The sequence below is a fragment of the Artemia franciscana genome, chromosome 15 (assembly GCF_032884065.1).
Source record: "Artemia franciscana chromosome 15, ASM3288406v1, whole genome shotgun sequence".
NCBI classification, from domain to species: Eukaryota; Metazoa; Arthropoda; class Branchiopoda; order Anostraca; family Artemiidae; genus Artemia; species Artemia franciscana.
Genome location: NC_088877.1, coordinates 29,340,571 through 29,367,349, shown reverse-complemented (window position 1 = coordinate 29,367,349; position 26,779 = coordinate 29,340,571). Strand labels below are relative to the sequence as shown.

Genomic DNA, 26,779 nt, shown 5'->3' with positions numbered 1-26,779 from the left:
CAGGGCAAATCGATGTACTTAAAATAGAGCACGCAAAACAAAACATGCACAATTTGTCTATAAAAACAACAATTTGAACATAAAAATGAGTATACTAGGCTACTCACACTATGAATCTGGGGAAAAACATAAAATGGAATGAACATAAAAATCACCGAGATTATATTGCCTTTAAGCCTTGCAACTCAGACACGACACAATTGCTAAAAATACTTTTATAAGAAGAAAACCGTTATTACTCCAAATACTACAGGGTGGAATTCTCCCTAAATTATATCTTATGCAAGCACGTACAAGCAGAAGTGGGTTCCCTTGAATCCCACATTTTCCCCAATTTAGTCTACACAATAGTAGAATACTAAAATGGAGAGTCTAAAATTTGATAATATTGAAGATGGATGGAATAATTTTAGGAAAATGGTTTGTGAGGTAACTGATGGTGTCTTACTGAAATAAAAGAAACACAGCTTCTTTTATTTCAGTAGCTTATTTTTTATTTTTATTTCAGGAATATCAGTGTAAATGCTTTATGTTTAATTGAGAGGAGGAGGGTTTTTACAAGGGTTTTTTGAGAATAGATCATATGAAAATAAGAGAATGTGAAAAAGTGAAGAAAATATTAAAATATCAATTAAGGAGGTGGGAAGTGGAGACCATAGATAAAATTGTTAAAAATCTGAAAGATGCTACCAAACGGCTTAATAGCACTGACATAGCACTAACAACTGACATGTTAATAAACTGAGAGGTAAGAGTCAATCTGGACTTTTTTCAGTTAAAAATGAGAACGAGGCAACATTTAATAATAAGGAAAGAGTAAGTGAGAGACGGGGAGGGCGTTTTGAGAATATACTCAATCTTGAGAGAGTAACAGGAAAAGATATAGAAAAGAGTGAAAGAGTTTGTAACACTTTGGACGTGAAGGAGGATTTATTTTGTTAGGAAGAATTACTGGCGGTAAGGAGTAAAAAAAAAACAAGGCTGCAGGTGGCGATAATGTGTTAAGTAGATTAAAAAACTAACTTTTAGCGAGTTTAGTGTGTTGGCTGTGAAGTTAGAGATAAATTAGTTAAGACAATGAATAGGCTTTTTGGTAATTATAGAGGCAATAACTTGGTCTCTGTAGGAAGCATATTACTTAGCATGATGATACAATTTATAGACTTAGAGATACTGTAGGTAAAATTTTTAAGGAAGAACAGGTTGGTTTTAGGAAGGGGAGAGGATGCGTCGACCAGATTTTAAATCTAAGATTAATAATTGAGAAGTGCCTGAGTCATCACACCCCCTTAGTCCTCAGTTTTATAGATCATGGTTGTGTTTGATTCATCTGATAGAAGAGCTTTAGTGAAGGTCCTATCTCTGTGTAGTATATTGGATAAATTAATGAAGGTGATTAGTGCTATATACGAAAATAACTATTGCTGCAGTTAAGGTAGGATGTGAGGCTAGTAGCTGGTTTCGTACTAAATAAGGAGTTAAGAAGGGTTGTGTTATATCCCCATTTAAATAGATCACTTTTATATATTTTAAACTAAGAAGCACAGCAAAGACATTTGGAGAACACGGAATCAATTAAAGAAGTATCTCTCCTATCCTTAGATTATGCTAATAATTTAAGCATCCTAGATGCAAACGTAAACAATTTGAATTAATTTTTGGAGGTTTCGAGAGTTCAGGGTGCAAGAATAGTTTTGAAAATTAACATTAGGAGTACCAAGTCACTAAGCTTAGGGATAAGTGAACGCGAAGAGGTGACTGGGTAACGATAAATTGATCAAGTGGACAGCTTCACTTATCTCGGTAGCATTATTAGTAAAGACGGTGGGTGCAGTAAAGATGCTAAAAGTAGAATAATCAAGACTCAAGTTTTTTTTTCTTGAAAAAATTTAGGAAGAATAGTCCGCAAGCCAAAATTATAATATTGGAATCTAAAGTGATGGCCGTGGTCAAGAATGGTTCTACAGCAAGGTCACTCCAAAAGACGGAGGAAGATTTGCTAGATGTATTCAAGAGAAATTGGGTACAGACTGTTTTGGATACCCAACTGACTGACCGTATCTCTGACAGTAAGCTGTAATCCAACCCTTCAGGGCTATAATTAGAGAAAGGCTAAGAGAGCTAGAATACGTTCTGTGGATGAAGGATAACATATTTCCAAAGATCGTCCTTGTCTGCCAACCAGCTAAGGCCAAAGTGGGAGGGTGTGCCAAAGTGTGGGTGGGAGGATGGCATAAGGAAATATTGAAGGGAAATAGAAACTTCTTTGGAGGGGGTAAGGAGAGAAGCTTTAAATCGATTGAAATGGAGGGAGAGCGTGCGTAGCTCTGTTAGCCTCAGGCGGCTTGGTGCTGCAGTGAGTTGTTAGTACTATTAGTCTTTATTCCAAGTTATAAACTAGTCGGATTTTGCTTTTTCAGATATTTATCCTCAAGTCAAAATATTTAAATGAAATGTAGTCTTAAACAAGTATGTTTGCATTCATAACAGGCATCGAGATGTTTGAAATCATCATTAATTTCATTAATCTATCAAAATTCATCTCAGGGAGCTCAGTTGTCAGTTTAAGGGGGAAGGGTAGAGCTAGAATTTCTTTTTTAAGATGATCAACATAATAAATTAAGAATGAAATCTATTATATTTTAGAGGGTTGAAAAGCTTGTGCTCGTTTACCCTTTTTCCCAACTTTTGACGGATTCTACCAGTGTACAATCTTCTACACGAACACGGGACCCCCTCTCTTTGGTCAGCTTCATAAAGGAAAAAGAAAATTTTACGATAATACCATGTATCCTTAGACGTAGCTACAAACTTGGGAAAATTCTACAGAAACTAAACGTTTCTATTGTTTTTAAGTTGAATTAAACGTCGAATGTTTTTTTTTTTTCATTCCTGGGAAAGACAAAGCCGATTGTAGTGCGGGAAACTAACTTCTCAACCCTTTGCGCTCTGTATATTCCTTAGAACAGGGAGGACCACTTTCGCTAATTGTCTTCAATTTGTCAATTGTACAACTGGATGGGTAATAGAGAACACTATGGATTCAAGAAGAGGAGTTGGATACTTTCTCAATATCATTGATAAACCTGGATTATGTGAATGTTTTCGTCGTGTTGCAGCATTATAGTACCAACTTTAAAAAGTTACTGAAAACTTGCTAGGTTTTGTGCTGTAATAAATAGCTTTAAATGAAACAGCTTTTAAATAAGAGTTTTCTTATAACAGCAAATCTAAACTAGCATTATCTGTTCAATTGCACATGTTACACGACGATCTGGACTCGATTAGAACGTTTTAAGGGTCAAAAGTTACTGAAAACTTGGTAGGTTTTATACTGTATTAAATAACTATTATAAAATAACTTTTAACTGATAGTTTTTGAATAACAAAATCTAAACTAGCATTATCTGTTCAATTGCATATGTTACACGACAATCTGGACTAGATTAGAACGTTTTAAGGGTCCTTACGATTTATTTCGCAACAATATACAGAGGAATTATTTCAAAGGAGCCAACACTGGGGGGGGGGGGAGATTTTGAAAACATTAAACATACGCAAAATATGTGAAACTTTCAAGAAGACCAAAAGCCCGGTGACCTTTTGGATCCTAATCATACAGTAATATGGCAATCCTATCGAATCTGTTTTCTCAATATTGGCTTGAGGCACCATGGTCCCAGCTATAAATTTTTACCATATATAATAGGCATTACGATAGCTCGATACTACTAAGAAGTCCAAAGAAGGAATAACAGGTTTATAAAATAACTTGAAACGATTTTACTTAAGTATCGGAGGCAAACATTGTAAAAGTCTTTAAGAAAACTTGAAACTGACTAATTTCTCAAGATTTATCTCACAACTGTAAGACTGAAGAATTTATTTCGAAAACACCAATATAGGGGGAGGGATTATAAAAAATGAATACGCGGAAAATATATGTGTAACTTTCAAGAAGACTCCTAAAGTTCGATGACCCTTCAGCTCCTAACCATATAGCAATGTGGTCCTCATGGTAATTCTATTGAGTTTGATTTCTCAACATTGGCTAGAGGCACCATGGTCAATACTATAGATTTTTGCTATAGATTATAGATATTACTATAGGTCGTTGCTACTATGCAGTCCAAAAATATGGATAATAAGTTTGTAAAACAGCTTGAAATGCTTTTACCTAATATCGGAAGCAAATTTTACAATTTTGAAATTTCGCAATTGAGTAACATAGATGATCCTATATGACGCAACTTAATTATCAGCCAATGAAGCTCACTGAAGGTCAAAATCACTTCTTTTTCTGAAGAATTTGTAATGATTTAAAAATTGATGTAAAATTTAAAGGGTCATGCCAGAAGAAAAACATCCAAAAAGTCTGCTTTAATACGTGAATGTTCTATGGCACTTAGAATAAAAGCTATTGAAGTTTTGTAATTGAATAATTGCTTTCTGCAATTTCAAATTGCGTTGCGGGAGAAAGACTGTGTTTTTGTCCTTTTTTTCAACTGCTCTGCTCAAACAAGCATGAAGGCAGAAGCTTAAAATTGAAGTTGGGCTACAATCTAAAAGATTTAAGATGGAGGACGATTCCCTTGCGCCATTAGAAACATATTTCCCTAGGATAAGAGATAGAAAAATCAGGCTTCTAAATAAGATTAATTCCTAACAGGTTTGAAATTCTAGCCATCTACTTTTACACCGACATTTCTGTCTGTGATTACGTTTGAGTTGGCTACTTAATCTTCCGTGCTTGAGACTGAGGTAGAAGAGTTATATCACATATTATTCCTAAGTTTTAACAACTCTCCTGTTTCTAAAGAAACTGGAGGTTAGCCTTTCGTCCATCATTAGGGGTATTGTCAGACGTTTAGAGACAGCTTACCCCAGAACTATTTCGCCACCGCTTTTTAAGTTGTTGGTTCTTTCTGTCATCAAACTAGGTGTCTTTGTCTTTTTCTGTCATTGCAAAAAGTTTACCGTTTGTATTGATTTTTTTGTCATCATACTATGTGGCATTGATTTTTTCTGTCATCACGACAATACGACAATGTCATCACGACAATCGTCTTATTGCCTTGATTGGACGAAATCCCACAGTTTTTGTTTCAGAGAGTACCGTTGTTTTTATACTAAATAATTAATGATTACTCATTTTTCCAATGACTGACATGACTAACAGGGATAATTGTATCCATAGAAAATCGCAACAGACACCTACATATATGATAATACAAATAGTATATATATATATTCATAATCATCAATGTTTCAGATAGTAGACACAAAAATGGGCCCAAGAAATGATCAAAGCCGTGCAACGTTGATACACACAGGGATACAGGAATATTGCGGGGGAGGCATACATAAAAGAAATAAAAACACTGCAAATGATGTAAAAATATAGAAGAAAGCTATAAACTCCAGTATTCTGAAGTCATTTTACACCCTTCACCATCCATACATGTTACAACTTTTCTAGAATTAGTTCTTACAATTTTTCTTTACTTTTGTAAGCTAGTGCTCCTACCTAAACATATTCCAGCATCCATACTTGTGCCTATCACTAAAAAATTGGCAGTTATTAATAATGTATTGTAAAAATGATTGCATTTATTGCAACGATAGAAGAAACAATTGCACTTGTCCGATGACACTAGAAAACAGTGAAACTTCTAGGAATGACCAGAAAATATACGACAAAAGCAATGAAAAATATTTTCGTTGCGAAATATTATAAATCTATTGATAACATAGATAGTTCAGTATCAATAATTGTAGTATGTTGTTTTATTTCAATTGCTTCCCTAAAACATTATGGGAAACGACATATTGTGGGCGCTAAGTTTTTCAAGTGACAAAGAAATAAATTCTTTGGTACTCAAAAGTTTGGATACCTAAACAGAATCAAAATCGTCATAATTATTCTCAAGCTATAGACATTTGTCTATTGAAAGATTTTCTCGTTTACCCTTTCTTCCAGCTGTTAACAGGTTCGGCCAATGTACAATTTTCTACAGGACCAAAGGCAAACCCCCTCCCCTCTTTGATCAGCCAGATAAATGAACTAGATATTTTTACGATAATAGCATGCATTCCTACATATGACGGTAAACTTGGGAAATCAAACAGTTCGTGGTAACGACCTGTAGTAAGGAGCGACCCGGCTCAATAGTAACCAAAACTCTGAAAACGGAATTTCAATACCATTAGTTACATCATAAGGATCACATTTTTATGCTGATTTTAAATACATAAGTTTCATCAAGTTTAGTCTCACCCATCGACTTAGTCTTACCCATCCTCTTCGCAACGCCTCGCTCTTTACGCTAAAGTTTTTATTGTTTAACAAGAGGAGTTGCGAGAAAGAGTCAAACTTTAGCGTAGAGTGAGGCGTTGCGAAGGGGACAACCCCTTTCAAATACGGAATAATTTCTGTTCGTTTTAAGTTTTAGTGTCGCTCCTTACTTGCAGTTGAAAAACTTGTTTTTTATTTATTTAATCTTTTACAACTAAACTGGAAACTTATATGTTCTATTTTGTTAAGTTGAATTAAACGTCTAATGTTTTGTTCACTCCCGGAAAAGACAAAACCGATTGTAGTGCGGGATGCTAAACAAAATTCTTTTACAGACAAATTTCTAAAGTTTGAAAGTAAAAATACCGATTTTGATTCTGCTTTGGCCTTCCAAACTTTTAAATACCTAGATCATTTAGTTCTTTTCGACGAGGCAAATATAATACCCACATTAAATGGTCTTAGACCCTAGGTAAAAGATTGGTAGGCATGTCGCACCTTGTTGGCATTAGAACCACACAAACACTTCAATCTATCTTATTAGGGTATAAAATGGGCAGGTGACTCCCCCTACCCCAAATGCTCTTCAGTACTAAATCTTTAGAGGAAAAGTTGGAAGGATATACCTTGTTTGAACTAGAATAATACAATGATTTTCAGTCCACATGATTGGTTTAGCCAAATGGCAAAACCCTTCGAGCACCACTCTTTCTTCTTCCTCTTCAATCTTTTAGAAGAAACAATGTTGTCATGTTATACCACGGTTTGAAGTAGCTTCACTCAACCATTTTTAATTTCTATTATAAAAGGCATAAAGTGGGTCTGCAACCCTCTCCACTCCTAGAAGAGAGATACCCTCTCCTACCAGTACCAACTCTTAGTATGGTCAAGAACCACGCGACGATTTTCAATTTGTTCTGCGTAAAGAGCGAAAAAGGGTCAGTTGAGCAGTTATGAAAAATACTCAGCTCCCTTTAAAGTTATCTATTGCGCTCAGACTCCTAAGAACTTATTGCGATAGGTAGTTGGGCTAGAGATACGAAGGGAATGGATTTAATATCCATCTTTTCTACTGAATTGTTTTAATTAGCTTGACATTTGGCAGGCAAATACCTACAACCAAAAAGTCTAAGAACAGGACATTTCGAACCGGTTCGTTATATCTCAATCAAACTTATTGTTAAATCTGTATATGCTTTATAGTTCCAGCTTTTAGATTCCATCTCGGCTGAAGGGATCCCTAAAATTCTCTCCGCCAGTATATTTACCGGATTGGCTGTTGGATATAAAAGAAACTTGGTGAGAGGTAATAGCTAAGGTCCTGGTTCTGATTTTAGGGATCAGGACCAGATCCAAGGAAACAGGAGTTACACTTATATTCTTGTTACTGGAATATCTAGTAGATGTTGTTATTGGAGCTCAATCCAGCATTACTGGAAATAAATTTAACTATCCTCATTGTACCTTTTTTGAGGCTTACTACTGCTTTGACCTAAAAAGAGGGATGCTGTTCCGAAATTCGTGTCATCAAGACATGAATAGGATCATTATATACAGCGCATCGGATCATTATTAAAATTTTTGAGAAGCACGAGCATATCTTTTAGTTGTATCTTTTAGGAGTTCCTGATCTAGGGGTCGTTGCTCCCCGCCTCCTTTTAATTCGCAACCCTGGCTAAATCTCAATCAGTCATGGTGTGAAGCAACGTTAAGTTCACGTATCGGATCCAACCTGTGTAGGTGGAGTTAAACCCTCTAAAATCATTGTCATCAGCACATCTACTAAAAGGGGATGTCAGATCCACATTAATTTGGTGGAAAGCTAAAGAAGGGAAATCTTTGCCATTAGTATTTCTAACAATTTGGACGTCGGATGCCCATTTTGGGATACCAAAATTGGAGGGTATAAAAGAATAACACCAATCACTTACGGCTTGGTCTATAGCTCCCTCCGGTTTTAGGTGGAGCCGTAACTCATACAAAACGTTCTTAATTACTTAATAGTATCATTTAAACAAATTCGAGGGTAGCCCTACCCCTTCAATTCCCGGTACTGAAACTCTTTTAAGACCATACAGAATGACAATTCCCCCAGTTCTGCCATCTCCATAACTACATATATATTACTACATATGTTAACTACAGTTATAGATGGTGAAATTTTTTTTCCAATGACCGATTTTTTTGCATCGAAGCAGTTTTTCGATTGAATTGATAAAATTTCTGTCTGGTTTGGGAATCGAACATGAGACCCAAGATTTCATGTGGCAAAAGAACTACGTGCAAATCAACCAAGCTAACAAGTCATTGCTATTATTATGTTCTTAGAAATACATTCTAAGCAAATGCTATCAATGTATTGTCTCCGAGTGCATGCACCCTTGTGTTCAGCATCACCTTTCCATGCCCAGTTAATATGCAATTTCTATACCTGGAGATAAACATTTCCGGGAATTTCTCGGCATCATTTTCACATCTTTGTTTCCATGGATTTCTTGGTATGTTTCCCTGAATTTCAAGGCCGATGCGTAAATCAACTGAGCAAACAATTTAAATTTATTTTAGCCAACAAGCAAGTTATATCAATGCGTTGTTTCAAGGTGTTTTTTGCCAGCATTCCACGAATATACATACTAAAGTGATTTTTGTTGGTTGCTAGGTAGACATATTCTTGCTTGCACCCTAATAGTACCGAGCAAACTGGTTCTTTTGAAGGTCAATGATACTTGTTTATGTTCCAAAAATTGTAATGCCTACAGTCGGTCAGATATTCTTTCTGTTATGTAATGGTCCCGAGCAAACTGCTTCTTCCATTACCGGTCTTGAGCAAGAGTATGGGCCCCCGTATCTCCCTCTGGGGTTCTATGTCCCTAATGACACCCTTCCCCCTTCCAGATCCTCCGATGTACGCCAAATTTTTACCCCCCACCACTCCATACATTGGGGTTACTCCCTTAGGGTCAACCTATGAAAGAGAGAACCAAAGCCCATCGTAAACAAGAATCCAGGAACCCAATGTTAAAATATCAAAAAAGGAAAGCTTGTCGTTCTGATTAGAAACTATTATGATAGAAAAGCGAAAGAAAGAGGTCTTCACTGCTTTCACATGGAAAACTTGGAGTAGAAATTTGTCGAGGCTCATTACCCATCAAGTACGAGAAACAGGGCTCATATGGTCTGACTGTGTTGTACAGTGGTATGGTGGAACTACTTCCATGAGCGTCCGCTCTTCAGGTACAAAAGACCGTATTAGGACAATTGTGCATAATGCAATCGGCGGAAGAAAATGGTTAATCTCAATTAATTAGAAATTAGGTACTTTGAAAATATTCCCTTATCAAAAATGAAGCGTTTTTTCTAAATAAAATAAAATTAAAGTAAGTCGGGAATATAAAAAAATTAACGAATTTGATTGAATATAAACGTTACAATTATAATAATAACTCAACTGAAGCCGTATCAAGCAGGTTTGCGCATAGCTTTTGCTGATTTTTTCATTTCAATCAGTAATCAATTTTTCTTTCTATCCAGATGTAGTAAACACTATTTTTTCTCCTCTTTAAAATTTTGAGCACTTGTTCATTTGGACCAACAAAAGTTGACGATTCCATGTTCTTCATCAGCCATCAGCGAATTTTCCAAATAAAAGAATCTCCCTCTTTTAGTAAAGTATCCTTCTAATATCAATAAAAATATCTACAACTAATACTATTCCGAGTCCCGCAATATGCCTCTTTATACCCTCACACCGTCTTATCATAGTTTTATTGTTGATTATGTATTTTTTGTGTCTTTTTTTATTGCTACTCCACCTTTATACTTATTTGCGTGCGGGTCATGAATAAATTCATTCATTTATTCTCAAGATAAACTCATAGCCAATGCAATTTTTTTGTCTTATATTATAAGGGATACATAAAAAGACTCCTATCATATGCCGTTAAAGCAATATCATAACACAATTACTCTTAAAATCTAACGTTGTAATAATGCGTTGCGATCCTGAGAAAGAAGGAGGAATCCCTGGGGCCAGAGACATGGCTCAATCAAGATTCTTTTTACAGACAGTTAGAAATTTATTTGTATAGGTTTACAATACATGATTTCCAATAATAAAAGCAGACAGAGTAACAAGATTCCTTGAAAGAACCTTATAATGCAGGAAAAATTCCCGTTTGGTTGGGGCCTCACAAAAAGGGCTGCTGTGGCCGCAAAACGAGTTTTCCTCCCTGTCAGATATTTGTATACTTTATATATATATATATATATATATATATATATATATATATATATATATATATATATATATATATATATATATATATATATATATACATATATTTATACTTTTAATTAGTATATTTATATATTATAAATATAGTATAGTATATTGTATACATAGTATATTTATAGATATTTATACTTAGTATATTATGTATGAATGATTGATTGATTAAAATAAAACTTTCTCTCATTGAAAGTAAAAGGAACGGTTCCCACCATCCACCAACACAACACAGAACTTCTTGCTTCAAATTAATTGCAATAAATTTAATATTAAACAAAAACTGGCGTAGGATAAAACAATTTTTTTTTCGAATTTTGGGCTCCCCACTACATCTATATAACATAATTATTGAATGATGTTTATCAAGGTTAAATATGAATAATACTCATCAACACTACTTGATGGAAGAACAATCCGTTGATGGCTGATATCAGCAATCCGTTTTAAAAGATTTGGTTATTGTAAGCGATTTGCTGTATTTATTTTCTCCTTATTTATTCATTACAGTTACCAATCCAGTTAAAATTTAGCACGAAATTTAAAAGAAAACACAACAATAACTAACCCTTTGAAAAGCTTCTAGAAAAAAGGAAACAAAAGAAATACAAAACAAAATAAAAAGCCCAAGGAAGTAAGTACAAGGAAAGAGGAAATTATTGAAAACAGTCAACACCTTATGCGCGTTTACTGAATTTCACATCACAAAATGTACACTTTCTAAAAGTTATAATTGAAACGTTCTCACAAATCCTGATTTGATTTAAAAATCGATGGCAAACTTCAAAAATAGGCAGAAAATCACAAGTTATTTTAAACTTAATTTTCAAAAGATGAAAATTCACGTTCAAATCCCACAGAATATATATAAATTTAAAATAAAATAGACAAACGGACTACTCTTACAAAAAAAAAAAATCTTGCGCAACAAGAAACCCCAAAGAAAACCCGGCCCAATCTAGCAACATAGGTACGTAAAAGGAAGTACTGGTCTACTTCATTGCCTTCAAACCAGGTAGCCCACCAGCCATTAGTCCCTGTAAAGCACAATCGAGCAGAGGCAAGTAAAGTAAGTAAATTATGACAGCACTAGACCCTTATGGTCCAAACCGGCGGTGCTGATCTCCGTTTTGTGGCCCTTCAGCCGGGAAGTGCAATGGCGGGTTGCAGACCAGCAATCCTGTACCTTGCTGTACTATTCTAAGCAGAGGTAAAGCGTCCCTTAATGAATAGCAACTTTCTAAAGGTATTCGACAGCAGCCACTAACATCCAAACACCGAAGTTGTGGACAGTACGTCATCACTGTTTCGATCGTTTTTACAGTTAGACCAATGCAACCCTAGAAATAAAACAGAATGAGATGACAAGTTATCTTGGCTGTTTCATAGTCCGTTTGCTCTTTCAGACATCGTATGGGTCGTAGGAGGGCATCTCTAACCCCTTAAGCTAAATCAAATTTTGGTTTCTGGCAATGCAAAATCCTAAGAAATTGTGCTTCATCAGAATTCGAAACCAAAAATTATGTAAAGTAAAGAAGTTAGATATTTAGCACATTAGCAATATTAAAAACTGAATGTACTGTAAACTGAACTGTCACAATTAACTGGAAAGTAAAAGCTAAAAATGTATTTAAAAACTGAATATTAAAAACTGAAAACACTGTAGACTGAATTGTCACAATTAATTGGAAAGTAAAAGCTAAAAATATAAGCTAAGAACGTAATTAAACCAAAATTTGTTTTTGTAAAATTAGAATTCTTAGAAAAAAAGAAGCCACGCTCATGCATCTAAGAACAGTGGGACATATCAAAACCAAACCATAAGTTGGCAACATTAAAGCCAATACCAGTTACTACATGACATTTGTGATTTTACTCCTGAAGGATCGGGCTCAATTTCTTGCCTCATACTACCATATTTTGATATTTCGGCATAAAAGAAGTAACTGGTTTTTATTTTATTTTTTGCTCAAATATTTGGTTTTTAGGAATACCGAATAGTTATTCTATCTCATTCTCTGTATAGCGAGTTACATTTCACTAGAGAATGAAATAAAGAAAAAGAAAGAAAAAGAAAAGGATCTAAAACTATAGAATAAAAAATTTATTAATAAAAGTACATGAAATGTTAGGGATGAGTTCAATGATTTACGATATTTAATCATTTGTTATTGTAAATGCACAAGGTACTCGGATAGGATAACATAATGCTTTATTTGAAAACAAAACACACATGCTTTGCACTACCTCCTTTTAATCCCTATGGTCGGCATCCCGACATCCCAGCCCTTTCGCCTACAGCACGCTAGTTCTCACAACGTTACAATCTATTTTTTTTTCTTCTTTTATTTTTAATAGTATATTTCCGATTTTATGGTTCCAAAATTATTCTGCACATATGTCATATTTCTAGCTTTAAAAGTTCCAAAACTTATTTTAATTAAACAAACAAACCGCCAATATACATTTTTTACAGAGATGAATTAACAAAGCAGTTGACAGTGCTGCCAATTTTTGAGCTAAAGGCCTGCTTTGCAGGCTTTTGCCGTGCCTATACGTTCGCTATGATTGGCAGCTCGCGCCTTTGACCCTTGCGAATAGCCTCATTTTAAAAAGGTATAAATACTAGTAACAGGACCAGCTTGACAGCAATCGAGGCATAAATGGCGACGATAGCAACCAGGACTCTTGGTTGAACTTCATTGAAGTGAGGATTCTGGGACTCTTTAAATTTTGTTTATAGTTTTAAAGGTCGTATGTTAACGTAAGTTTTTTCATATTTATTTGTATTTGCTGAGGACGGCCCTTGGATATAGGGTCAAAATATTCATATGATTTTCGAGTTCCACTGTCGTACAAAAACAAAATTCCCTGTTGTTCTACTTGTTGCTTGTGATTATCAAAACTTCTGCTTTGTGGGCTTTTGTTACCTCGTTCCAGTCATTTTTCCTTAGCCTAAGCCCTAACAAATGTACATTCACTTTGCCTAGGCAGTGCACGGGGTTTAGGCCCCCCATATAGCATTACTTCAGGTCGAGTTTCTTCGGATTTTTTCAGTGGTGTTTGGAATTCACAAATTTTACAACCAATGCCATGGTTCCAAGGTTAGTCTGTAAAATTCCATGTTTCAAGTTTAAATAGCTTAACTGCTTATTCATTGAAAGACAGCAAAAACACGCTGAATTTTATATATAAAATAGGAAAAGATCCCAATCTTCAGCAAGAAAAAATCCGGCATCACTAACTTTCGGTCACCTCCTTCCACGTATTCACACCTTTGGCCCTCACAAATATAGCATTATGACGGCTACTTCTACTCTTTTCACTCGCTACGTTGAGTACCTTATTCATAGCCATACATAAAGATATCTTAATGGACATCAACAGGTCCGCTTATGTCAATCACGTATCTAGGACTTGTACTTATTCTTCACACCAAGTTTAATCCAGATCTCTCCACTCTAAGCGTTTTCCAAGATTTCTGGTCTCCCCCCCCCATTCTCAACGGTTCCAGTTGGGATTTAAAATATGAGCTCTGAGATACGAGGTCCTACTAAATAACAAATTTCATTAGGATCCGATCACCCGTCAGTAAGTTAAAATACCTCATTTTTTCTAATTTTTCCGAATTAACCAACCCCAACTCCCCCAAAGAGTGCAAATCTGGTCTGGTTATGTCAATCACGTATCAAGGACTTGTGCTTATTCTTCTCACCAGGTATCATCACGATCTCTCCACTCTAGACGTTTCCAATGATTTCCAATTTCCTCCTCCACCCACCAACCCCCCCCCCCCCCCAGTGTCATCGGATCTGGTCAGGATTTAAAATAACAGCTCTGAGACACGAGGTCCTTCTAAATATCAAATTTCATTAAGATCCAATCACCCGTTCGCAAGTTAAAAATACCTTATTTTTCTAATTTTTCCGAGTTACCAAATTATGTCCCCCCAACTCCCCCAAAGACAACAGATCCGATCTGGTTATGTCAATCACGTATCTAAAACTTGTGCTTATTCTTCCCACCAAGTTTCGTCCCGATTTCTCTACTCTAAGCGTTCTAAACTGAACTGTTCGGGTTATGTCAATCACGTATCTAGGACTTGTGCTCAATTTTTCCACAAAGTTTCATCCCAGTCTCCCCAATCTAAACCTTTTCCAAGATTTCGGGTCCCCCAGTTCCCTCCAACGGCACCGGATCCGGTCGAGATTTAAAATAAGAGGTCTGAGTTACGTGTTCCTTCTAAAAATCAAATTTCATTAAGATTAGATCAGTCGTTCGTAAGTTAAAAATACCTAATTTTTTCTATTTTTTCCAAATTACCTTCCCCCCCCCCCAACTCCCCCGAAGAGAGCAGAGCCATTCGGATTATGTCAATCACATATATAGGACTTGTGCTTATTTTTCCCACAAAGTTTCATCCCCATTTTTCTCCACTCTTAGCGTTTTCCGAGATTTCAGGTTGTTCCCTCCAATTCTCCCCAATGTCACCGGATTCGGCCGGGATTTAAAATAAGAACTTTGAGACACGATATCCTTCTAAATATCAAATTTCATTAAGATTCGATCACCCGTTCGTAAGTTAAAAATACCCTTTTTTTTAATTTTTCCGAATTAACCATCCCCCTGCTCCCCCCTAGATGGTTGAATCAAAGAAACAACTATTTCTAGTTTTATCTGGTCTAGTCCCTAATATGCCTACCAAATTTCATCGTCCTAACTTATCTGGAAGTTCCCTAAACTAGCAAAACCGGGACCGACAGACACACAGAAATTGCGATCGCTATATGTCACTTGGTAGATACCAAGTGCCATAAAAAGGGTCGGGGAGGAAGCATAGCTGCCCTCCGATTTTTGATTACTTAAAAAGGCAACTAGGACTTTTTATTTTTTAACAAACGTTTTTATTAGTAATAAATATACGTAACTTATGAATTAACTTACGTAATGAACTTCTATATTTGTATAATATGAGGGGGTTCACCGCTCGTCAATACCTCGCTCTGTACAAAACAGCTTGAATTTTGTCCCAATTCTTTAAGAATGATCCTTGAACCACCGAGGCCGTAGAATAAATAGTTGAAATTACTAAAAATACTTTAGCGTAAAGAGCAAGATATTGAGGAGGAGACGAACTCCCTTATATACGGAGTAATTTCTCTTCATTTGAAGTTTTAATGCTGCTCCTTACTTCCAGTTGAAAAAAACTTTTTAGAAATTTATTTTCTCTTTTTTTTTGATTAAATAATGCTAGGAAATCATGGAAATTCTCTTCCCTTATGATAAATCCTTCCATGGAAAGATCCTCCCATGAAACTCCCTCCCCCCGAGCCCCCCCCACACACCGCGAAAAAGTCCATGTGAAAACGTTTGTACAATTCCCAATAACCATTACTAAATGTAAACAATGGTCAGTTTGTAACTTGCAGCCCATCCCCCGGGGAATGTGGGGGATTATTTCGTCCCCAAATACATAGTTATTAGGTTTTACAACTATGCTGAACATAATGGCTATCTCAAAATTTTGATGTAGTGATTTTGAGGGGAAAATGTGAGCTGGAGGGGGCCTTTGTGCCCTCCAATTTTATGGTCACTTACAAAGGGCACTAGAACTTTCAATTTCCGTTTGAATAAGCCCTCTTGCGAAATTCTAAGACCGATTCTTAGGCTAATTCTAAGGTCGACACGATCACCCCTGGAAAAAAAACCGAAAAAAAAACAAAAAAAAAACGAATATACACGCATCCGTGATCTGTCTTCTCTTGCAACATTCTAGGACCACTTGGTCGATACGATGACCCCTGGGAAAAAAACAACAAACAAACAAATAAACACGCACCCGCAATTTGTCTTCTGGCAAAAAATACAAAATTCCACATTTTTGTAGGTAGGAGCTTGAAACTTCTACAGTAAAGTTCTCTGATACGATGAATCTGATGGGCGATTTTCGCGAAGAAAATCATACCATGGTGTGCGTTGATGGTGTGATTCTATAACTTTTAGGGGATGTTCCCCCCTATTTTCTAAAATAAGGCAAATTTTCTCAGACTCTCAACTTCTGATGGGTAAGACTAAATGGTATGACTGATGGTAAGCCTTGATGAAACTTATAGGTTTAAAATCAGCATTAAAATGCGATTCTTTTGATATAATTATTGGTATTAAAATTTCGTTTTTTTAGAGTTTCGGTTACCATTGAGCCAGGTCGCTCCTTACTACAGTTCGTTACCACAAACTGATTTGATTTTGTACTTATTAATTAGTTTATTACCAGTGAAATTGCACACTGAATATCACATGAACTAGATCTACTTATATCTGCCCTGGATGTCAGAGGTCGTGTGGGAAAGGTGTGACGATTCAGTGTTTGAAATGCCTTTTATAGTTCCATCCCTCCTGCGCTGGAGCCACACCAGAATTACGGCAATGAAAACCCCAAATAGAAAGGCAGCTCATGTGTTATGGCTGTTGTAACTGAGCACCCTGAGGCTAATACACCTACATACTCTCTCGTTAACCTCAAAAATATGTTTTGCCCACCTTTTTAGAACCCACCCCCTCAAAATTGTCAAAGTAGTTGTGGGAGTTGCCTTTCAAAAGACAATTTAATCCTGCAACTTGAAAATAAGATCCACACCATGGAAGCAAAACTTGAATCTCAAGCCCGATCCCTGTTGATGAAACACACCAAAATCGACCCTCTGAATTTACAGCTATTCAAAAAAAGTTGTGAGGATGTCGTGAAAATTGCTGAATTACCAGAATTACTAGGAATTACTGGAAGACGTGAAACTATGAGAAGTGTTAATTTTTTATGTCAACTGATGCAACTTGCACAAACTTGGTGAACAATGTCCCTTATTCACGAAAACAAAAATTTTACTAATAACAAGAAACAACCAAATCGACGAGAAAATTCCATGTAAATAAAGTGTGCAGATATTTCGAAGGAGGCTCCTTCAACAAAAAAGAGAACTGTATAAACAGTACAAAGCAACAACTTAAAATGTCGATCATGTCGATCCTTGCCCTATGTTGATTTGTGCCAACAAGTTGTGCCGTTTTGCTCATAGTGATTTAAAATGTAAGAATCTAAAATATCACGTTAATCGTTCAGTACCCTTTAAGTATTTTGACCGTTTGTCTCGTTTTAACCGTGGTCCAGTATTCGATCATAATATGCAAAGCCATAGTCAGGTTTTTTATGGGGGCAATGCTTTAAGCAATAATCCTAGAACCGATTCGGTGCCAAAAAACTTGCCCTAGACCCGCGATTATCGCGGGTCAGACGGGCTCAGTATATCTCTCCAGTTCCCCTTGGAGCTCTCCCCGTTCCTCCTACCTCAACGACTCTCCCCAATCCCTAGATCTATCCTTCTTAAAATATCAGCCTCTCACGTTTCGGCTATAAGCCACACCATCCGACTTAGTAACAGGTTTTCAGGTATTAGAAGAGAAACTAATCTTGCACAATCGTTTGAACACCAGGAAACTTCTACCCCCGGCTCTCTCAATTTACCCCCAACTTTTAAAATTGAACCTCTTCCCCTCCAACTTCGAAACTGGTTTAGTAGTCTATCGGTCCAGAGTGGTGAGTTTGAGCCTTGCGACAAACCTTCCTACAATAACTAAATTATAATATTTAATTGTGATGTTCTCCCCACTACCAGCATTAGCTTTAATACTTACGACCCGCCAAAGCTGCCTTAGAATAAAGCTTTTTTTGAAGAAATCTGTTGTTCAAGAGTATGATTAAAAAACGTTATCATTTCCCCGTTTCCCCCCTTAAGAACGCCGAAAGTTTGAATTTTGAAAAGTTAATTGAGTTAGAAGCAACAGCTAAATTGAATTATATTGATATAATTGTGGTTGCTGAAGTCCGGACTCAAAATCCAGATCTCCTTAAAATGACTGGTCTTCAAGAGTTTATAAAGCTACGCCCGGTTGACCACCCACTGGGGAAAAAGGAGGAAGAGTAATGGTTTTCGCAATGGATTGCCTCTCCCCAACTCTTATCCATGTGCCTGTTCTAGGTGATAGCGATGACTTCATTTGGATATCTACAAAGCCCAAATGCCTGCCTCGGTATTACACTAATTTAGTCATTTTATTATTCACCCGGACAGAATGCTTATTCTCGTCTTAATTTTTATGATAGGCTACAAGCAAGTCTTGACTTTGTGACGACAAAGTAACCAAATGCCGGCATTTTTATTGCAGGAGAAGCAAACAAAACAAGTCTTAATTATCTGTGCAAATATTAGAAGCTTAAGTAAATTGTTGATTTCCCTACTACAAAAGATGGAACCAGTTCGGACGTTATTTGCACCAACCTTAAACCTTTTACAATACTCCTACTACCTCCCCCTCCCCTCGGTGGTAGCTATCATTTCATACTACAATTGAAACCACAGCTAGTTTTTAAAATAAATTACTTAGTCTCTGAATTTTTGTACCGGCCAATAACAAGTCAAGATCTTTTCGATTTTGTATCTTGGCTTGCGTCTGAGAGTTGGGATGATGTTGTGTCGTGTATAAATCTTAACTCAAAGTTTAGTTTGTTTCGAACAAAATTAATGACAAATTACCAAAAATGTTTCCCAGAGGTTACCAAGAAGGTATGTTCCTCAGATAAACCCTACAGTAATGAAAAAATAAAAGGACTCGTCCACTTGAAACTAAAACTTTTTCGCCTTGGAACGAAAGGTAATGCCTTAACCTCCATAAACAAATAAAGAAAGAAATACGTCGGGCTGTTTCTCGTTATGGTAAGAAAAATTAAATTGTTTAAAACAGAGCAAACCTAAGCAATGGTTTAAGAAAGTGAAAGAAATAGGGGGTCGCTTTTGAAAGAACCATGATTTTCTTCTGGATGAACCCCCTGAACAGACAGCCAATGTTTCTCGTTATGGTAAGAAAAATTAAATTGTTTAAAACAGAGCAAACCTAAGCAATGGTTTAAGAAAGTGAAAGAAATAGGGGGTCGCTTTTGAAAGAACCATGATTTTCTTCTGGATGAACCACCTGAACAGACAGCCAATGAGCTTAATAAACACCTAGCTAGCATTGTGCAAACGTCCCCCTCTCTCGGAAAACCATCTAATCCCTGAAAATCCAAAAGACGAAATTCCGGAATAGAAAATAATGTAAAAATATACAAACTAAAAGCAAAAACTAACGTTTGTCCCATTGATATTACTATTGATCTAACAAAAGTATCCCCTGATAAACTATCAACACCCCTTGTTAGTATTTTAATGATATTAGCAATTCCGGATGCTACCCGTCGTGCTGGAAGCTGGGCTATATTACTCCAATCCAAAAGAAGGGAGGCCTGCATGATTTCACTGGAGAACGACCAATCACCTTGATCCCAGTTTTCTCAAAAATATACGAGAGTTTTTTTTTAGCTAATTCGTTAAAGGCAAAAACTCTTGGAAACCTGAAGCAGATATCTGCTTCAGGCTACCTTGTCAGTCTTCTTGACACCATTCTCAAAAACCTTGAAAACCCTGATACTTGGTTGAATCTTTTATCAACTGATCACTAGAAAGCGTTTGACCTAATGGACCACAATACCCCTGTAAATAAACTGTAGACTGAGTTTCAAGTGAGTCCCTTTTTAGTTAGAATTGTTGCCTCTTTTTTAACAAATCGTTCTCAAGTGCTTAAATATAAAAATGTTTATTCCAATCCCCTTTCTATCTTTTGTGGGGTCCTCCAGGGAGTCCTGATGGATCCCATTTTATTCCTTACAATGATTAATAGCCTCATGACTGACCACACAACGGTGGAAGTATGTGGACGACCTGTCTGCACTTGAGGTTTGTCGACGAAATCTTAAAAGCTCAATATTACTTGACGATGTCACACAGGAGGTTTCTTTGTCTAAAATGAAGGCTAACGCTAATAAATCGTCAGTTATTTAAAATCGTCCCCTGCTTTCACAAACCCCATTCCCCCCAAAATCTCTGTCACATGCATTAAACTACTTGAGGTGACAATCACTACTGGCGTGAAGTAGGATACCTATGGTCAAAATGTCCTAAAGCAAGCTTCCCCTTCGGTTTCCCTTCTAAAACCTTTGTTAAAATTTTCTTGCCCCCCCCCCTAAGAATCTTCTCCAAATTTATTGTTCTTTTATTCAGCCAATACTGGAGTTTGCTTGTCCAGTGTGGCATTTCGGTCTTTCTTCAGAGCATATTTATAAGATTGAAAATGTCCAAAAACGAACCCTAAGAATCATAAATGGTGAAGGGAAGGTACAATATCATTATCTACTTGATAAGTTCAAGCTCGCCACGTTGGCCGAAAGAAGGAACCTCCTGTTCCTTCGTTTCGGCACCAAGACCCTGTCTGTTCCTCGATTATGTTCCATTATCCCCGAACCCTATCTTCCCACCCGCAACAGACCGTCCCGTATAAAATCCCCCAAACTCACTCCCGTCCACGCTAAACATGAAATGTATCGAAAGAGTTCTGTTCCAAATTTTGTTGAGTTATATAATAGCCAGGAAAATAAGTCATTAGTTTTATTGTTATCTGTTTATTTTTTATTTTTGACTTTCTAACTAAGTTTTGACTCATCATATTTTTTATGTATTTTCATTAATTTAATTTTTATCTATTAATATTCTATTTTTGACTTTTTAACTAAGTATAGACTCCATTACGTTTGACGTGAACGTCAAGTTCTTTCGATGATACATATATATATGCATTTACTAGTGCTTGTTTGACGTAAAATTCAAATTCAGCAACCATGCTGTGATAGAAATTTTAAAAATAAAATTCTATTTTTCTATTCTATTCTAAAAACCAAATTTGGCCTCTGAAACGCATCGGGTCCTATGACTAATTAAAATGCTTTTAATTCAGACATGGCTTAAAAAAAAAATTAAACCTTGGAATATACTTATTGAATGGCTTCGAAGGCAAATTTAAAAATCCTGAGAAGTTTAAAATTCATTCCGGCATATACCATAGCAAATTTTTAAACTTTTCAGAAGTTTAAAATTTGTTCCGGCATGCACTATAAATTTCCAATTTTTTTTTGTATTTTCATAGCAAATATCTGTTTTTGGCATTTTCATTAAAAAAACGTCCATCCAGATTTTGAAAATACATTTGCCCCCCCCCCCTCAACATCTCCATAAATTGGTGCCACCGCAATGTAGTTTTAATCATGGGGAATTTCGTGAATATGAATTTAAAAAAAAACTACTTAAAAAAATGAGTTACCGCCAGCTTGAGCTTCCGTAATCGCTTCAGTTCTGGAAGAAGTTTACACAGGCCCCGATCGGTAATTCCCGTGCATTCAGATAAATCCAGTTCTTCTATAGTTCGATTTAACGGCATAGGCTGGGCTACTAGACTTTCAAGACCTTCATCAGTAATCTGCAAAATATGAAGTATTTGTTAGTAGATTGACAAGAAATTAATATCTTACCATAATTTATACAGTGATAGTTCAAGCAAGAGTGTCCTTTTTAAACGCATTTCCCCTTTTTTTTAGAGTATGTCCTTTACCTAGAGGAGACAGTTCGAGGGAGCATAGGATAAATTTAGGAAACACACTTCAAAACTGTATTTTGATGGAATTATTTTTTAACAGATAAAATCTCATACAAATGGAGCTATTTTGCTTATAAGAAAGCGGTCCATTTATGATCATGAAATTTCAGATTGTTTTCTTTTTTAACATGTTTTGAATACTATTGACTCTAAACAATCAGATGAAACTTATTTTTAACAATATTTCCCAATTGTATTATTAGTGAAACTAAAAATAAGATTAAAAACTAAAACTTACAACAAACGGAAATTGTCCGGTATATACGGGGGTTCACCTTCTCGTCAATACTTCGCTCTTTACACTAAAGCTCAAGTTTTGTTCCAATTCTTTACGAATGACCCCTGAATCACAAAGGCCGTTTAATTAGAATAAATAGCTCTTTTGAAAGTGCTAAAAAGTCTTTAGCGTAACGAGGGGACGAGCCCCATCAAATACGTAATAATTTGAGTTCGTTTTAAGTTTTAATGTTGCTTTTTACTTTCAGTTGAAAAAACTTGTTTTTTTGTTTAATTTCTGATCGTTTTTCAAATAATGCTGGGAAATCCGGCGCGCCTTCCATGGAAAATTCTCTTCCCGCATCAAAATTCCTCCTACGTAACCCCCTCCCCTGACCCCACTCACCAGAAACAATACCCCCTGAAAACGTCTGTGTACTTCCAAATAACCAATACTATATGTATACTATGGGCAAAGTTCACACCTTGCAGCTCTTCCTCAGAGGACTGCGGGGGATTACATCATCCTCAAAGACATATTTATTAGATATTTATATATACATATATATAGATTTTTGACTATGCTGAACAAAACGGCTATCTCAAAATTTTGATCGGATGACTTAGGGGAAAAATTAGCGTGGGAGGGGGCCTAGTTGGCCTCCAATTTTTCGGTCACTTGAAAAGGGCACTAGAACTGTAATTTCCGCCCGAATGATCCCTCTCTTGACATTCTAGGACCACTGGGTCAATACGATCACCCCTAGGGAAAAAAACAAACAAAAACGAACTAAAACGCATCCGTCATCTTTCTTGCATTAAGATTATATGACTTTTAGGGGGGGGGGGTCTTTTCCCTTTTTCCCAAAAATAAGACAAATTTTCTCTGGCTCGTAAAACCAAGCAGGACTACTTTTGATGGTTAAGACTAAACTTGATGAAACTTATATATTTGAAATCTGCATAAAAATCCAATTGTTTTTGGATCTATTGGTATCACAATTCCGTTTTTAAGAGTTTCGGTTACTATTGAGCCGGGTCGCTCCTTACTTACATTTTATTACCACAAGAAATTAAGTTACTTCATACTAAAATTTCCTTAAGCGCTACTTTTCATTTTTTTTTTACATGAGTAAAAAATATAAAGTAAAACAAAAGAAGACTTAAAAAGGATACTATTCCACTAAGTGATTGCTACAATAAAATCAAAACCTGCTATATATAATCTTTTCAAATTTAATACGTTGTTTGTTTTCTACCGAGCCAATTTGACTTCTGAGGACTTCAAATAAGTTAAATTCTTTGCTTCAGTATAATAAGTCTACTCGGTCTATTCTCACTGATGCTCACAGGAACTCACCTATTTAGGTACTCATTCACAACAAATCCTCTTACCCGCTACCGTGTCGCTCACTCTAAAGACCCTCTAGAGAGAATGTACAACGGTTTTAATTATTATATGTTACATCACCTTGTATGTAAAGATACAGCTTTTGTGTTGCCTTTTATTTTAATATTATATTTTGTTACTTACAAAAGGCACTAGATATTGTGATTCCATTGAAACGAGATCTTAAACCCATCTTTATGGCGCTTCAGGGCCCCACTAACGGCGAGAAAAAAAGAAGCAAGAATAAAGAAAACAAATAGATCCCTGCTTCCCATGCCAGAAAGGAATTTTCCCCGTTGTTCAAGATGGGGAACTGTAATTCTCCTATATGGAGTTTTATGTGACAGAAATCCCAATCATGATGTTTTCAGTTCGACCTGACCCTATTTTTGTGGTGTTCCAGGCTGTATTTCGAAATCCCCATTAATTTGTTTTACCATTTTACCAAAAAGCTTTACCATTAATATCAATCGAAATAATAGTCACCATTCTTTAATGAGCTTCAAATGAAAATTTTTCGTTACTGGATAGTTTTATTCGAAACATAATTTTAAAATTTCGGTTACTATGGGCTAGAGTTTGTTCTTTAATAGGTTGCGGCGGCTGCCACAACGCTGATTTTTTGGACCCGATGATTCATAAGAAAAATTACATGCAGATCACAGCTAATCCACTAATGGGATACCTTTCTCTCGAAGGACAATCCCCAGTAAACAAAAGAAATAAAAGAAGCTAAAACATGGTTAGTCTAAAATGATAAAAAAGAAGACATACGTTACACTTCGCAATGCTAAGCGTCTTCAGGCAAAAGAATTTAAAAGCGAACATCAACGATAAATCTGAAACTAACACACAGTGAGTGAGGTCCAGTTCTTTCAATCCTGTAATATCGAAAAAATTACAATTAGTAAAGAAAACTTAGTAAACAGCTTCATTGGCAGATATTTCAGATAGTTTTTAATTTTCATTACTAAACACAGAAGTGTGAGTACTAAACACAACTTAACAAAGCCCGAACTCCAAACTAAAACAAATAATAATAATAATAATAAAAATCCGTATACCCCCGCATACAATTAGCAATAATTAATTGCCAGGGCTATAGTCCAGGCAATTATTATAATTCCTTTAATTTTTTTTTGTTATTGTTGCTTAAATATTGGAAAAATATAATGTCAGAGACCAAGAATTAAGATGAAAATATATTTACATACTTTTCAAGTTGTTCAGAGAAGGTCCAGCTACATCTGGTGAGAGAGTTTCGAGTGTTTTTTTTAACACTCTTTTACAGCGAGCCTGCGTTTTGATAACTTCTTCATAACCTAAGCCAAGTGGTATTCTATGTCGATTTTGAACATCTGATTTGTTGTCTACTTCGTCACTGGCAACGACACGGGCAACGCCAGTCAAAGCTTGATCGGATATACTCAAATATGCTACCTTTAAAACATTTAATTTGAGTAGATTAGAAGTTATTTCTGCAAACATGCTGTCGTTCACAGGGCATGACTGTATATTCAGGTACTGCAAACCCTTCAGCTGAGCTGATATCAACTTTAGAAACGACTGACCAAACGCTAAGCCCCCCAAGTCTAAATGGGTTAAATGTGCACTCAATGATTTTTCCCTCACAATTTGTGTCTGTCTGTCATGAAAAATATCTGAATAGCCCATATCCAGATACCTTACTTCCTTCAGAAGCGTTATACACTCTAGCCCACACAGCGTTATACCAGAAACTTTTCTGAAACTGAATTTTTTAAGCCTTTCCAGCCGAAGGCAAATGTCCCGAAATATACTATCAGTGATATTACAGCAAAAGTTGATATTTAGATCAATAATTCCAGTTTGATCGGAAAATATAGCTTCAAATCCAGGTTGGCTAATGTTTTTACAGCCTTCTAAATTGAGCACGGTCAGTTTCAAACCCGGAATTTTACAAAGAGCAATCAAACCATCACTGCCAATTTGTGTCCTGCTAAAGTCAATCGATGTAAGAGTCTCACTTCTCAGTTCAATTATATTCTGCACGATTTTGAACGTGAGAACGGAATCCGAGTATTTAAAGTTTTGTCGACTCGGGTAAAACCTTTTCCATATTGCGGGATGAAAAGTAATTTGGTCACCAGATAGAGAAAAATGTTCTAAATTTGGCATAATATTAGAAATTCTCATGAGAATAGCGTCAGATAAATACTGGCTAGACTGTATTTCGAGACGTCTAACGGTTGCTAAGTTATTCAAATTACAAATTGATTCAGAGAAAATCCTCCCAGTCATAAATGGATAGTCAGAGTCATCTATAGTGAGATTTACTAACGATGTGCAATAGCTGAGAAGATTTCCAATAGTTCTTTCATTCATGTTGCATTTGATGAAAGTGAGGTATTTTATATGATTCGCCAAACACTTCCAGTGACTGAATATTTTTTCCCCTTCTGCTCCTGAGAATTCCAGGCTAATGTTCTGAAATGAAAAGAGCTTCTTAAGCTAATTATGTCTAAGAGTCATTTGAAAACAATATCCAAAAAAAACAACAACAATGAGATAAAAGAAAAATGAAATAAAAAAGAGAAGAAATAAAACTAAAAAAAAGTATCATATGGTCTATTTTAATATTCCTGATTTTGCCTTTTCTAATTGTTACTTATCAGGAAGGTATTCGTAGTCAGGGATGAAGCAGTGTTATTTCCAATTATCTGTGCTGATGATTCTAGAAATTATATATTTTTTTAAATACGTCAAACTAGCATGGTCTAAAAAATTATCTACAAAGAAACAAAATGAAAGCTATAATAAGTCACAATACATTTCCTGCAAACATGAAATAAAACCAGGGTTTAAACCAATCGTATTTCAACTTACACTGCCCTTATTTAAAAACCAAACTAAGAAAAGCAAGTGAATTAAGTTTCTTTTTCAAGGACAACGGTAAAATACAATAATACTAAACAAAGAGACTGTCGTCCAAGAGCATAAAAAAGATGAAAATCTCTTGTGGAATCTGCGAAAAACATAT

The 26,779-nt window shown here is 35.9% G+C and overlaps 1 protein-coding gene across 1 annotated transcript; it reads right to left on the bottom strand.

The window, feature by feature from the left end:
• On the bottom strand, window positions 1–26,376 carry LOC136036311 (F-box/LRR-repeat protein 2-like). The gene is made up of 4 exons (XM_065718461.1): window positions 24,975–26,376; window positions 24,535–24,641; window positions 21,822–21,977; window positions 1–11,920 (listed from the first exon to the last, which is right to left on the bottom strand). Exons 1-4 carry the CDS (start codon window positions 26,122–26,124, stop codon window positions 11,678–11,680), a joined length of 1,656 nt encoding a protein of 551 aa, XP_065574533.1. The 5' UTR covers window positions 26,125–26,376; the 3' UTR covers window positions 1–11,677.
• Window positions 26,377–26,779: the final 403 nt, after the last annotated feature.

Bases quoted from the DNA above. Each gene is read 5' to 3' on its own strand.
- LOC136036311 (XM_065718461.1), bottom strand. From the start codon at position 26,124: ATGAATGAAAGAACTATTGGAAATCTTCTCAGCTATTGCACATCGTTA. The intron at 21,978-24,534 runs GTATGTCTTCTT...CATATTTTGCAG, and splicing joins TTAGCATTGCGAAGTGTAAC to ATTACTGATGAAGGTCTTGA. The intron at 11,921-21,821 runs GTAACTCATTTT...TTTTATTTCTAG, and splicing joins TACGGAAGCTCAAGCTGGCG to GGTTGCATTGGTCTAACTGT.